Below are 14,439 nucleotides of genomic sequence, written 5' to 3' on the forward strand. Positions count from 1 at the left end.
GGTCTGACTTTCAGATCCCCCTGGCTCAGCCCCAGAGGGCTGGGATTACAGAAGTTGCACTGGAGTAAGCAGCTAGCAGAGGTTAAAAACTCAGCACCAGTAAGAATTTAGAAAAGGAAGATGACTTTTGTAAGGAGGAAAAAGCAGAAGACAGGGGCTGGAGAGATAGCTCAGTGGAATAAGCGCTTGCCTGGCAAGTGCAAGGGCCTGAGTTCAATCCCCAGTTCTGCTAAAAAAAAAAAAAAAAAAAAAAAAAAGCAGAAGACAGGGAACTGCCCCAAAGATGAGGCAGGCTACAGAAAAATGGATACCCCCAAGCCCGCGTCTCTGGCTTCTTTTCTAGAACAAGTGACCCTTTCCTTCAAGTAGGCACCTGGAACTGGTCACAATCTGGCTGTCTTGGGCCCTGATATGGGCCCTTCAGGTGGGCTCTGACCAAGTCTCTCCTGCCCTTTTGTGATGCATAAGTTGGGGGAGGGGTTAGAAAAAGGCAGTTTGGCCAGGTGCTGTAACCCTGCACAGGGCAGGATCGCTGGGGAGGCCAGCCCGGGCTACACAGCAAGACCTCATCTCAACACCCCCGTCCACCCCAAAAAGAAAGACAGTTTAAACTTAGTAATTAAGGGATGTGTATCCGGTGTGGCAATACAGTGACTCTACAGTGAGAAATACATCTATGTACATAAATGCATACATCTATGTATTTTCACATACTAGTAAGAGGTGGCTGCCCCTTGTTACTTTTGTATTTTATTGTAGTTAGGGCAAAAGGGCCAGTTATACTTCTGGTTTCTGCTTTTTCATGCTTACTGTTCCCTGGTGAATTCTTACGTTAACTGCAACACCTGGTGTCTTTTTAGGTCTGTTTTCCCTCCCTTGTCCCTTTAATGGGCTTCTATCTAATTGCAGAGGTGAAAGCTGCTTGAACTGGGAAGGTGACTCAATGGTAGAGTTTTGGGTGTTTTTTGGCACCATCAATTGAACTCATAACTTGGCACTTGACAGGCAGGTGCTGTGCTGCTGAGTTGTATCCCTGACCCTAAGGGTTTTTTTTTTTTTTTTTATTGTTTTGGTACTGGGGATCAAACTCAGGACCTTGTTATTCCCACTGAGCTAACTCACCGGCCCAGTGGTAGTATTCTTGCCTTGTATGCACAAGGCTCTGGATTTGATCCCCAGCATCACAAAAATAGCAATAATGCCTAATAACAGGTCCCTTATTCTGTTCCTTCCCTACCTGTGGACCCCTATCCCTACAGGCATGTATTACCATATCCAACTATGTCTACTGTGCACATCTTTCCAGCCAAATTAGTCATTTTTAAAAGACATGGTACAACTCAAAGTAAAAACTAACAGATTAGCATCTTTGTGTAAAGTCTGTTCAGCCACCACCTTGGTCATTAAGCAGCACAAGTCAGCTGGATGTGGTGCTGAGATTGGAGGATCAGCAAGAACTCAGTCAGTCTGGAGTACACAGTGAGTTCAAGGATAGCCTGGGTTACAAAGCTAGACCTTGTCTCTAAATAAATAAATCACTGTAGCCGCATATAATCCCAACGTTTGGAGGCTGAAGCAAAAGGATGCCAAACTTAAGGCCAGCATAGGCTATACCACAAGTTCTAGGCCAGCCTGTTATAAAACTGGACTCCCTCTCTCAAGCACAGGACTCAGGAACACAGTAGCAACATACCCAAGAACACCTACAGGTGGGAAAGATAGAGCCTTAGGCCGCTGAGTCATGCAACAGAAACCTGCGATCCTACACCTTGACCTTAGGCCAGAGTGACTCACCTACCTGGCTCTCCAGCTCTAGGGGACAAGTAAGCCTGTGCTTTCTGTAGAGAACACTCTGCCACGCCTTTTCCCAGCAAAGTTCTCAAGAGGAGAACTCAAGAGTTAGCCTAGATAAGGAGAGGAAAACCTTGAAGGGGAGCTGGACACAGTGCACACCTGGCCCTCAGGATCTAAATCCACCATAGGCCAGATTCTGAGTGGTCAGCCCACGCATACCTAAAAAGAAAATGTGGGCTTTTATTTCAAATGGTGATTAAAAGGCCTCAAAAGAAGTTCAGTTTCTAGGGGCTGGGGAGATGGCTCAGTGGAGTAAGTGCTTCCCTGGCAAGCATGAGGGCCTGTGTTCAATCCCTGGTTCCGGAAAAAAAAAAAAAAAAGTTCAGTTTTTATATGCTTAGTTTAGTAGATGGTCCACTCAAGACTGTATGATGTACATATGTAACACCAGCTAGCTGGGAGGCTGACAAATCAGTGTGAGGCCAGCCTAGAAACTGTCTCAGAATAAAAGCATTAAGTAAAAAGGGCTGGGGGTATAGCTCAGTGGTAAAAGTGACCCTACACGGAGGGGGTGGGAGTGACCCCATGTTCAATCCTCAGTACCTCAGGAAAAAAATGTATTAATTCATTTAACATTTTTCACTCAAATAATTTAGTCTTAAATTCTAGTTAACTAAGAGAACACCTGCTTCCTAATATATATACACACACATATGGATATATATAATATATATACTAAACAGGCAATCAAATTATAAAGTCCCACTGTAGAACTTCGAGTATGCTGCAAGCAAGCAAAGTAAAACTACACCTGAACACATGAAAATTCTCTAGAAAGGGAAAACATGTATTTTACAACTAAAACCAAAAATACACACACACACAGAGAAAACAGTAAAGCTGAGACTTTTTTTGAGACTATGTATTCTAGACTGGCCTTGAACTCAGTATGTACAGCAGAGTGGCCTACAATTCAAAGAATCCTCTTGCCTCAGCATCCCAGGGCTGAGATTACAGGTATGTGGCACATGCCCAGCTCTGAGGCACTATTTTTACATAAGAGTCATAAACATCAGGTTACAGAGCCCACCACATAGACAACAGCATAGGGAAAGACATTTGCACATATACCCTGCTAGTCAGCTTAAGAGTGTGGCAAACTGGCTGGGAAAGAGACCATGACTTGTCAATCACAGAGTCCAGGCCTCAGGCACAGAAAGAGTCCAAAGCCTTGCACCTGGAACCAATCAAAGAGTTTTACGTTCCTCTTCCAAGAACTCAAGAAGGCTTGTGATAGGACAGCCTAGACCTGAGGTCAGCCTGGAGCAGAGGATACAAAAGATGGCCACTATTAGGGAGACAGCACTGCTTTTTCAGTGACCCACCCTGCACTTTGTATTTGTATCTTTGCTTTGTTGTTTTTGAAACAGGCTTTCATCATGTAACCCAAGCTAGCCTCAGAACTCACATCAACCTTACTGGGTTTGATTCCTGGCATACCGTACCATGCCGTGCCGTGCCGTGCCAGGCCCACCCCTGGGACCTGATTGAGACTGGGCATGATGACACACCTTTAATCCCAAGGCTTGGGAGGCTGAAAACAGGAGGATCACTACGAGCCCAATCTCTGTAGTGAGACCTTGTACTAAATATACTTAAAAAAACAAAGACACCTTATAGCAACTTTCCTGAGTGCTGGGATTACAGGAGTACACCACTATGCCCATTTGTAGGCCATATTTACTACTTTTAGTTGGCCTGCACTTGCTCTGCAAAGCATGTTTTGTTTCTCTCTATACCTTTAATAGAATGTAAAACTTAGCTGCCTTTTGCACTTGTCTTCACTAAATCTTTGTTCAGAACAGAAAGAACCTAGAAACCCCTAGAAAGACACTCCAGCAGCCAAAGCCAGCTAACAATGACACCAGGGCAAACTAATACCAACCATGTAAATGTAAAAACTCTTTCACCCAGCAAAACAATTTCTGGGGGTTACCCTAGATACGCATTGCCTCCTCTAGTGCAGCTCTTGAAGTTGGGGGAGGGGCTTATAGCATTGAGAAATACAGATAGAAAGCTGGGGTTTGGTGAAACCCTCTCTCCAGATGGGAGGAAAGGAACTGCTCAACCACCTTGGGGCATTCATTTACACATTGGGTAGTTTGAAGTCACATGACATCCTTTGGCTTGCCTCAGGAGCTCTTTGTTCTTGGGAGGCCCTGCCTCACCCCCACGTGTGACCAATTTTCAGCTTCAGTGCTCCCTACATGTTGATCTGTGCAATGAAGTACTCTGTAACACAGTACCAGTAACCTGAAACAACCCTCACCGCCACCCATATGAGCTGTTTAAATTCCTGTTACTATGCTCAAAAACCATACAAAGAAAGACCAAAGCTGGGCCAATAACTAACAGATCCTTTGCTCTAAGAAAATAGAAAATAAAACACATGAAAAGATGCTCTACAACTGGGTGTGGGGATATACTCTGTAATTCCAGCACTCTGGAGGCTGAGGCAGAATTGCTGCAAGTTCAAGATTAACCTGGTCTACATAGTGATTTCAAGGCCAGTCTAGACTCTAGACTGAGACCCTGTTTCAAAAATCAGAAAAGCAAAAACATGCTCTACATCAGAGGCTGATGAGGGAAATGCAAGATGCTAGGATATCACTAAGTGACTATCACAGCCAAACCAAACTCTGAAACACTGCAAATATCAAGAGCTCCTGAAGATGCAGAGCAATGGAAACTCTCATTCCCTGCTGGAAACATAAGACCACGGAGCCTATGCAGAAGACAATTTAACAGTTCCTTATAAAGCTAAACATATTCTTAGCATGTAACCCAGCAATCACATTACTCGGTATTTATCCAAAGGAGTTAGATTTGTTTACACTCTTCACATGGAAGCTTTATTCATAATGACCTAAATTTGGAAGCAACAAAGATGTCCTTCAGTAGGTTAAAATAGTAACTGTGGAACAGCCAACTTGAATCACATGGTAAGACCCTGTATTAAAAAAAAAAACAAAAACAGAAAAAAGGAAAAGAACTTTTAAAAATGGCAATTACAAAGTGAAACTGGCCAACCTGAAATCTCATAGTATATGACTTCAACTAGTATATGACACCAGAAAATGAAAAGCAATGAACAATTAAAAAAATAAGTGTTTTTTTGGGATTCCTGGATTACCATGTGGTAACAGAAGAGGCTAATACTTTTGTCCAAACCCATATGAGGTATACCACCAAGAATGAGCCCTAATGTAACCTATGGACATTAGGTCACAATGTCAGTGTAAATTCATTTATTAATTAACCAATGTACCATCTGGCAATGGATGTTGATACTGGGGAAAACCTAGGCCATGTATGTGTTGAGAGAACATGTGGGAAATGTACAATCCTCACAATTTTGCTACTAACCTAAACCTGCTACACAAGCATTCTTTAAAAAATTAATTATAAAAAGTCTCCAGTCAACCTGTTCCTTCTGTTGACACCCTCATCCGCCAACAACCCAAAGCACTTCACGGGCCTTTGCACCTACTATGCTTCTACACAGAACCCTTTCCCTGGAAGGCTATGATGCTCAAATGTCAAGATCCTAGGCTTACCCTCCACAAAAGGATCAATTTCTCTCTCATTTTGTCCCCTTTATCACTTAACCACACCTACCCAGTATCTATTCATCCCTCTAAAACTTAAGCTCCATGAGAATAGGTATTTTTAGGCCGGATGTGGTGGCACATCATAAATACCAGAACTCTGGAGAGTTTGAGGTAGGAGGCTCGCTGTGAGTTCAAGGCCATCCTGGGTCAAATAATAAAAAGTCAAGGCTAGCCTGAACTACATACTCAATGAGACTCTGCCCCCCCCCCCCCCAAATAAGAGGGAATGTTTGAAACCACAGGTAGGATTCACTTGTCTCACTTCCCACCAGGGAAACAAACCTGTCCAAATTACTAATCTGCTCTTCCTTCTTCAGACAGGAAGAGAAAAAGCACAACTGTTGTAAGGAATAAGTGACAATTTGACAGTTTACTCAAAAAGGTAATCTGTGTGAAAAATTTATGCCAGCACATACCTCACTATTCCCCTGCAGACAAGGTACTTTTCCCACGCCTTCAAACTACCTGTATTTTCACTTGTTCTTGATGTAACAGCTTTAACAGTAAAATACCATAAACCTAATTACTTATCTTATGCCTTTAGCGCACCTCTTCTTTCCCTTTGGTACCAGAAATTGAATTCAGGACCTCGCCCTTGCCAGTAAGGTAGCTTAATAAGCTGCTGAGCTACCTCCCCAGTCTATTTCTAACCACCCTCTAAAAGGTCCAAAATCAAGCAGGGCTAGACTTTCTCTGCTTGTACTTTCGAGTTTTTTTTTTTTTTTTTTTAAAAGACTAGAATTATTGGGCCAGGGAGATGGCTCAGTGGAATAAAGCGCTTCCCTGGCAAGTGCAAGGGCCTGAACTCAATCCCTGCTTCCGCCAAAATAAATAAATATAGAGGAAAAAAAAGACAGGAATTACTATGTAGCCCAGGCTGGCCTCAAACTTGCAGCAATCCTCCTCTTAGCACTGGGAAGGCCTACACCAGGGCCAGCTCAGCTGTTAACTTTGCTACTACATTTTGACAGCTTTTTGCCAACTTACCAGTTTCATACCTTGCAATTTTTACTTGCTTGTAAGCATCTTGGAAAGTCGTATTTCTTAACACTCTTAAAATAGGGTTAAACATGAAAACCAAAACCTTACCCTATTGTGTGCATGTAACCAAACTTCAAGTTGGTAAATTTCAAGATCTCATTAGTATTCTGTCCTCAAGAAAGCAAGATTTAATCTGATACAATAGGTTCAAAACCCAAGAGAACTACCACTGTGAAATGAACTATCTACATACTATTCTACCAAATAAAAAATGATTTCTAGGCCTAAAATTTAACTAGCTAATGTTAAACAGGGCAAAAGATGGTGCACAGCATGTAACTGCCTAATTCTGACATATTAAACAGAATGTCCATGCTGAAGTACAAAACCTGTTTGCCTAGACTTGCTAGTACGGCCTCTCCAAGAGGACAACTGTTTACACCTGTGACCCTACCACACCCCTTTGTACCCATTCCCTTTTACTAATATCTAGTATGTCACTAATTACCCCTCCTAAAAACTTCAGTTATTCCTACTTTTGGCTTAGAGCTCACACTTCCAAAAACTGAGTATCAGGATTATTTGTTCAATCTCTGCAGATTTATTGTTGAATAAATTTAACTTTATAGAATACATAACAAAGCTAACCAAGCGCAACAGATAAGCCTGCCAATCACACATAGCTTTATACCAACTTTGTTAATTTAACCAGTTGTCAAAATTCCAAAGGTAAAGAATCCAAGTAATTCCCAACATACTAGTGGTCACTCAAGACCATCAAATAAATGAGGCAGACCAGGATTCCCAAATTCCAATACTATCTAATGACTGTTAAAAGCCTACAAAATAGACAAGGGCAGATTCTTGGGTCACCAGCATTCTGAGCTGAGTAATACTGATGAAAGCATTTCCAGAAATCCTCACGACTGTTTTACTGCCCTATTATACTTAATATTTAAATTGACTAAGAACCTACTGGCTATTAACACTCTACGATCTAAGAGATACTACTAAAAAAAATTAGCTACATGAAATATTGCTAAATATGTGAGATTTACAAAACTGCTAAGTCTCATTAACATTTCTGGTTAACATCTTCAATTACTTTTCTTTGTACCAGCTTGGCAAAACAGAATGGTTGTTGGGAACTGTAAAACTTAAGTTTGGAGCTGGGTGTGGTGGTGCACACCTATAATCCCGCCCAGGAAGCTGAGGGAGGACTGCCTGAGAGTTCAAGGTAAGCAGGGGCTACCTAGTGACTTCAAGGCCAGCCTGAACTACACAGACAGGGTCTGACTCAAAAAAGACAAAACAAAACATTTTAGCCTGGATAGAACAGGCCTTTCAACAGAAAAAGGCAATCCACTTAAAGGGATTGAGTATATCTGGGCTAGAAAATTTTGCAAAGCTGGTTTACAGTATTTTGTTCCAAATTCAGACAATTCCTCACACATGCATTTGTTTTGGTATTAAAATATCTGAGAACAAAGAAACAAAAGAACAGTAGAAACCACCCCACCCAAAAGCCTGAAAACATTAGCTACTAAAGCCTCCACAAATCAGTTTCTCACTTTATATCACATTTAGTTAAGTTTTGCTTTGTTCTTGTCGTACTTATTTATAGGCAAATCAGTGGTCCCCCTAGACTGATTAGGTGACAGTATCCAGTAACACTGACTTCAAATAAATTTAGGGATCTGTCATAACCATGCTATTATACGGGACTCAAAATCATCTTACTCAATGCTACAAGGGTAAAATGGAATTTCTGACATCCCTTAAGATCCCAGCCTAGTGTGTGTGTAAGGAACAGTTTATGTTCAAGATTTAACCAATGTCATTAAACTCTGAATGTGGGTCTGCATGAATGTGGCTAGTGACAACTTAAGTCTGTCTCCTCACGTTTACCAACTCAAGAAGTGTTAATATTGACCACAAATCAAAAGTCTATTAGAAACTTTTTATTTAAATGTGCCAAATAAAACCCCACATTTTAGACCATAAGATGTTAATACATTCAACAAAAATTTATATTATTTTACTGCCATGAATTTACACAGTAATAATCCAGATCCATTTTGATTAGATGGTTGAAATATCCTTTCTAAGTTACACTTTACAGACATCACAAATCCCTTATAATAATGTAAACAAAATAACTTTTCCCTAAAGGATGAACTTGAGAACTTCAGTCCATTCTCTCAGGACTTGCACTTCTGCGTGGACTTCCTGATGGGGAGCGACTAAAAAGAAAAACATTGGGGTGGGAACCAGTTAGTGTCCACCGAAATGCGCTCTTCTCATGTACACATCGGGAACTAAGCTACTAAGTTCCTGCAGTGAAGACCTCAAGATCACATGCCATTAACACATTCATTTTTCGCCAACAATTCTGAGGTATATAGTACCCTGACGAAATTCCAAGAAAAATTAAATCAAACAATTTAAGCTATTAAATTTTGGGGTTTTTTTTCCTTTTGTTTTTGGACATTAAAGTATAAAAATCAACTGTTAAAGTATAAAAATCAACTATCTCCAAGATTCATTTTTCTCCATGTAGACATTTAACTGATACTTTGATATTAGACACATCCTGATATCTTTAACATTTTGATAAAATATTTCAAAAGAAAAGCATAAGGTGGTGTTTAAAAAGAACAAACAACCATTTCAGAAACAGTACTTAGATCATATACAGCACCAATTCTCCAAAGAGCTCAAAGACGACCAAGTAGTAAGCAAGCATTCTGCAGAGGCCACACTTGGCAGGTTAAGATGTGGCAACAAAATATGTAAGCTTACCTTCTTTTTGGAGATGGAGATCTGGACTTTGACCGGCTGTCAAAACATGAAAAATTCTAGTAAGAAGAAGTACTATCCAATGCCTTTCCTTGAAGTTGTGACACCATGAAACAGATACCTAACTGTTCTAAGCTTACACTGTCAGACTGCAGTTTTGTAACTGTAGAGGCTACCATAGTTATCACTTTAAAGAGCCAATCTTTCAAAACTTTCTTATGAAACAAGTGACCTGCTACACCATCACAACTCATCTTTTAATTCTGATTTAAGCACATCTACCTTGGGATGCTTCTTATCCGTGAACCAATCAACTCTAACTAGGGCCTCTTAATGTTAACGGCCTCCAAAGGGCTAAAACATCCATATTTCACATTCCCTCCTCCAGGAAGTAAGCAGCAAGTCATATATAAATTAAGATCTCGTTTGGCCTAACAAGGTACTGTATTTCCTCTCAAAATTTCAACAATTCAAAATACTTTGAACTCTTTGGATATTGGTGCCATATAACTATTAAGCGGAGCTAACAAAATTTTTATCCTACCTGCTTCTTGGTCGTGAAAGAGACCTAGATCTTGATCTTGACCTGGACCGGGATCTTGGTTTAAAATAAAATAAAATAAATTTTATCAATTAAGTCTATAGGCTTTAATACTGACCATCTTATATAAGACAGGTTAAGAATAGAGAAGCTAAACTAAAAGGCTGACTCAACTTATACCCTAAGGCAAGAAAAGTATTACTTTCAAACAAGCACTAACTTCAAATATAAGGAATCATTTCAACTACTTGTTTCTACCAAGCTCAACAGTCATAGTCCTTATACACAGAACAATATGCTCAAAACACTCAACATCAAGGGCAGTAGTTCATTTTAAAGCAACCAATGGCACCTTCCTGTAATCCTAACACTTTTGATGGAGGCTGAGGCAGGACGATCCCAAGTTTGCTCTCAGCCCAGGCAATAAGACCTATGGTCTTAGGGGGAAAAAAATCCCCCTGATTAGCTGTGTGTGGGAGCAGATATCAAACTAGCCTTAAGACTGGTCCATACCTCCTCATGTAGAATCTAAGATTCAGAATACAGGACCTTCATTTTAAGGCTCTGTGCTAATTAATTCCCAAGTGCCATTCTGTACCACTGCTTCCTCCATTGTCTGCACTGATTGTTCTTATTTTGTAGTTGTACTCATTCTATCATCTTTTTAAAGGCTTCTACAAGGAAATAATGGTGGAGTTCTCCTTAAATTTATGTTGAAGCCGAATGTACAGCCAAAGGATATAGCTCAGTGGTGGAACACACCAAGTCTTGTGCTCAATTTCAAGGATCACACACACACACATATATTTTGGGGGGGTATTTTTCAGTCAGTATTTTGCTATATAGTTTACGGAGTGGCCTTGAACTCATTGCAACCCTACTTTAGCCTCCTAAGTGCTGAAACTATAGGTATACACCACCACAATTTTTCAAATATTTTTTTAAAAAAATGATCTGCATAGGCAATCATATTTAACACCAAGAGATGACATATGCTTATAATCCCACCTCCTCAGTAACCTGAGATGGGAAAAGCACAGGTAGTTTATTTAGAAAGGTCATCCTATCTCAAAACAAAATTCATTCCATTCAAAAAAAAATATTGAATGTTCAACTTGTTTTTAAGTCTCTTCTCAGTTCTAGTGGGCCTTGTCAGCAATTAGACCAATAACTTTCAAAGGCAGCATCACTGACCTATGGGACAGAAGCTTATCTCAGCATGCCTACTGTGTTCTCTAAAATAATTGTTGCTTTTAACCCATCTCCATCACTACGGCCTTTTCTTTTCTCCCTGAGACAGGGTCTTGCTACAGTCCAGGTTGACCTCCAATTTGCAGTCCTTCCTTTGACTCATGTTGGGATTATAGGCATGACCATCATCATAACTGCTCTTTACAAACCTTAAATCCTTGGTTGTGCTTATCTTCAACTGTACAACCAAGTTAGTATCATTTCAAATAATATATAAGTCAACCTTCTCAAATATTCTCTGAAGCAATTTGTTTGAATGTTTGTAAGCATCCCACAGTGCTGTCTGTCATTAAAAAGTTGACAATCTAACTAAAAACGAGAAAGAGAGTGTTACATACTGGAAATACCTCGATCCTTTTATCGAACCAGATCTAGATCTTCTGAGCGAGGCCGATCTTGATCGACGAAGAGACACAGACCTTGATCGTCGAGGAGATGCCGATCTTGACCTAAAAATTGAATAAGTTCATCCCCAAAGTTTTCTCACTTATTAAAATTTTACAATAATCAAGATCTCTTACCTCCGCCCTCTGCTCCTGCTGCGGGAGCGAGAATAGCGCCTTCCTCTGGATCGAGAATGTGATCTAGACCGTGACCTAATTTTCAATTTAGAAAAATATAAAATGTTAGATCATAGCCCATTTTAAAAGTTTATGTGCCTCTGCTGAAATCAAATCTCAGAACTATTTAAATTTAGTGTCTCATTTGGAAATAAATTCTGGGCCTATTAGTTGTTGAGTTTTTTTTTTTTAACTACCTAAAAAAAGATTTGTTAAAAGCTGAATTACAACTTAGAATTACATAATATAAAACACTGTAATGTGTATTTAAAATAAACCTTGCAAGTTTGCAGTCGACCCTCTTTGGCCCATGGTCTAGTAGGTCTAGTAGATCTAGACGATCTAGAAGTATCTATAGCCGATCGCTGCATCTAGATGTTTTCTTCAATCTAACGACGATCAAACTGACAGCCAAAAGAGCCAGATGAGGCTTGATTGACGCAAGAAGATTTTTCTAGTTGGGAATGTGGTCAATCTGGTGTTCCTCTTTCTAAAGCGGAGGGGGCCCCAATTGTAAGCCAATTTTACTGTTACGGCGATCACCGTCTCAAATTTTCTGCCCTTTAAAGAATAAGGTGAAGCTAGGTGTAGATGACTCGAGGGGATCTGGCCTCTTATGCTGATCACCTCAAGGTCTAGGAGGATCTTAATTGTCGGATTTGCAAGGCGCCTCAGCATGATATCATAAGGCTCGTGACATTCTGAATCAAGGCGACTGACTCAAACGAAGAAACCTGAAAGGTTTTGACCAGGTTGATTATTAATATATTAACATTTTTTTAATTAAACAAAAATTGTAAAATACACCTGTACAATTAACAGTCAAGTTTATAGAAAACACTAGTTTCTGCCTTGCTAATAAAAGAATTACTGATTAACTAGAATACCAACCATTCCTTTATTAACTAAATACCTGCTTCTTCTTCTTCTGCTATAGCGATGACAATCATAAGCATAATGTCCCTTTTCGCCACACTCATAGCATCTATCATTGGGATCAAAGGGACGACGGGCAGGTGGTCTATCAAAGCGTGATCTCCGAGGCATACCCGTTGATAATTCAACCCTCACTCGGGAACCACAAATCACTCTATAAAAATAATAAAAATTATGGAGTTAAAATCACGACTTCTACATTAAGAAGTCTTTACTTCTAAGTAGCACTGGTTCTACTCAGCCCTTCCAATTCCACCCTCTCTACCCTCTTAAACCTTTGGGTCTCAGGTCTTAGTAACACTGCGATCACGTATTTCAAGTTTCCAAAATGTAGAACCCAAGCTTAGTACTATAGGGCAAACCTAAGTCTCATAAAACATCTCACTTACTTTCCATCCAGTCCTCGTACTGCATCTTCGGCATCTCTAGGATCTTCAAATTCCACAAAAGCAAATCCTGGGGGATTTCTTGCAATCCATACAGTTCTTAAAGGACCATAATAGCTGAAAGCCCTTTCTAACTCTCCTTTGCCGGCACCCGTTCCCAGGTTACCAACATACACCTTCGTTTCTGTTAACGCAAACAGAAGAGATGAAATTAAAGTCTGGCTTCAATTTGAACCCTAACTTCACACGGGCCATCCTTCCGCAGGGAATAGCTAAGGGGTAGAGACTAGCCAAGTGAGTTCCTAGGTTGTTTCCAATACCAGGGAAAAGACAAAAAAATGAGGGGTGCCTTCCAAAATAAGACTGTGGTGTGTGTGTGTGTGTGTGTGTGTGTGTGTGTGTGTGTGTAGTCACTCCTTTTCAGACAGGGTCTGGCTAGGTCGTCCAGGCTGCTTCCGAACTCTTGGGCTCCAGTCTAAGCACCTCCTGGGGCGACAGGCACGTGTCACCACGCGCCGCCATATTTAATGCTACCCACTCGCAAGGAGATTTAGTCTTAAAGCAGTGAAGCCCGCGGGCGAGCCTTCTTCAGGACCGAGCTCCCGGCCCGCCGCGGGTGGAATCCCCGGCGACCCCGTACAGGCGCGCGGCGGGCTGCTCCCGGGGCCGGGCGGACCCCGGCTCGGCCCCGCCCCCGAGGCGCGCGCGGGCCCCCGGCGAACCTGGGCCGCGCCGGGCCTCGTCCTCCCCGGCGACCGGCCCCGGCCCCGGGCGCGGCCGCCAGCTCCCCGCCCCAGCGCGCACACGGCGCGCGGAGGAGCAAACGAGAGAAAAGTCAGCCGCCAGCGCAATCCTCATTCTGCAATCCGAACCAACTGTCGAGACGCTCAGCCCACAGCTGCCAGTCTCGTTCCGTCGCCAACCCTAGCCCGGTTTCACGGCCGCGACCAGCGGCGCCCGCGCCAGTGGCGGGAAAGCGCCGAGGAAATGCGCCACCGCGCTCGCCAGTGCGCGCAAAATGGCAGCCGCCGCCGCGGCCGCCGCGCGGAGGGGGATGGGGCCGGCGGGCAGAGCCGTGAGGACAACGGGAGAGCCCGCTCCCGGACCGCCGCGGGACCAGCGGGCGACGGAAAGGCCACGAACCCCGAGCCTCGCGCACGCCCGCCCGCCAACCCCCGGCGGCCTCCCACACCCCGCCCCCGCTGCCCCACTTCGTCAGGCGTGCGCCGAAGCCGCCATTACGCACGCGGAATAACCGTCTCCCAAGCGCCGCGCCAGCCCTACGGCCTCACAGTAACCACCGCCCACACGGCAGCGTCCCTCCGTGGGCCCGGCACACTCACCTCCTCCGTACCGCCCGTAACGCGACATGCTGACCAGTCCGCGCGCTCTGCTCTTCGAACCGGAGGGCTCAGAGCTCCCGAGGCTCAGCAGCTACTGACACCCGCTCCTGCCAACGGTCCCAGCGGCACTACGAGGAAGAGCCCGGGGTCGCGCTTATATAGGCAGCGCGGGCATCT

At 42.7% G+C, this 14,439-nt stretch overlaps 1 protein-coding gene across 4 annotated transcripts; it reads right to left on the reverse strand.

Annotated features, from left to right (window-relative positions):
- Nucleotides 1-7,033: 7,033 nt before the first annotated feature.
- Srsf7 (serine and arginine rich splicing factor 7) lies at nt 7,034-14,410 on the reverse strand. 4 transcript variants are annotated; one of them, XM_004627628.3, is made up of 8 exons: nt 14,263-14,393; nt 12,923-13,103; nt 12,511-12,687; nt 11,559-11,633; nt 11,385-11,486; nt 9,790-9,843; nt 9,249-9,284; nt 7,034-8,689 (listed from the first exon to the last, which is right to left on the reverse strand). In XM_004627628.3, exons 1-8 carry the CDS (start codon nt 14,288-14,290, stop codon nt 8,635-8,637), a joined length of 708 nt encoding a protein of 235 aa, XP_004627685.1. In that variant the 5' UTR covers nt 14,291-14,393; the 3' UTR covers nt 7,034-8,634. The 4 variants fall into 4 exon arrangements, with proteins under 4 accessions (XP_004627685.1, XP_004627687.1, XP_004627684.1 ...); XM_004627627.2 differs by having other exon boundaries at nt 8,397-8,689; nt 11,376-11,486; nt 14,263-14,410; XM_004627630.2 differs by lacking the exon at nt 9,249-9,284.
- Nucleotides 14,411-14,439: the final 29 nt, after the last annotated feature.

Source organism: Octodon degus, unplaced genomic scaffold, assembly GCF_000260255.1.
Source record: "Octodon degus isolate 3935 unplaced genomic scaffold, OctDeg1.0 scaffold00020, whole genome shotgun sequence".
Classification (NCBI taxonomy): Eukaryota; Metazoa; Chordata; class Mammalia; order Rodentia; family Octodontidae; genus Octodon; species Octodon degus.

Coding starts and splice junctions, on each gene's coding strand:
- Srsf7 (XM_004627627.2), bottom strand. CDS start 14,290: ATGTCGCGTTACGGGCGGTACGGAGGAG. Junction 11,487..11,558: donor AGCAGGAGCAGAGGGCGGAG/GTAAGAGATCTT, acceptor TTCAATTTTTAG/GTCAAGATCGGCATCTCCTC. Junction 9,285..9,789: donor CTTTCACGACCAAGAAGCAG/GTAGGATAAAAA, acceptor ATGTTTTGACAG/CCGGTCAAAGTCCAGATCTC.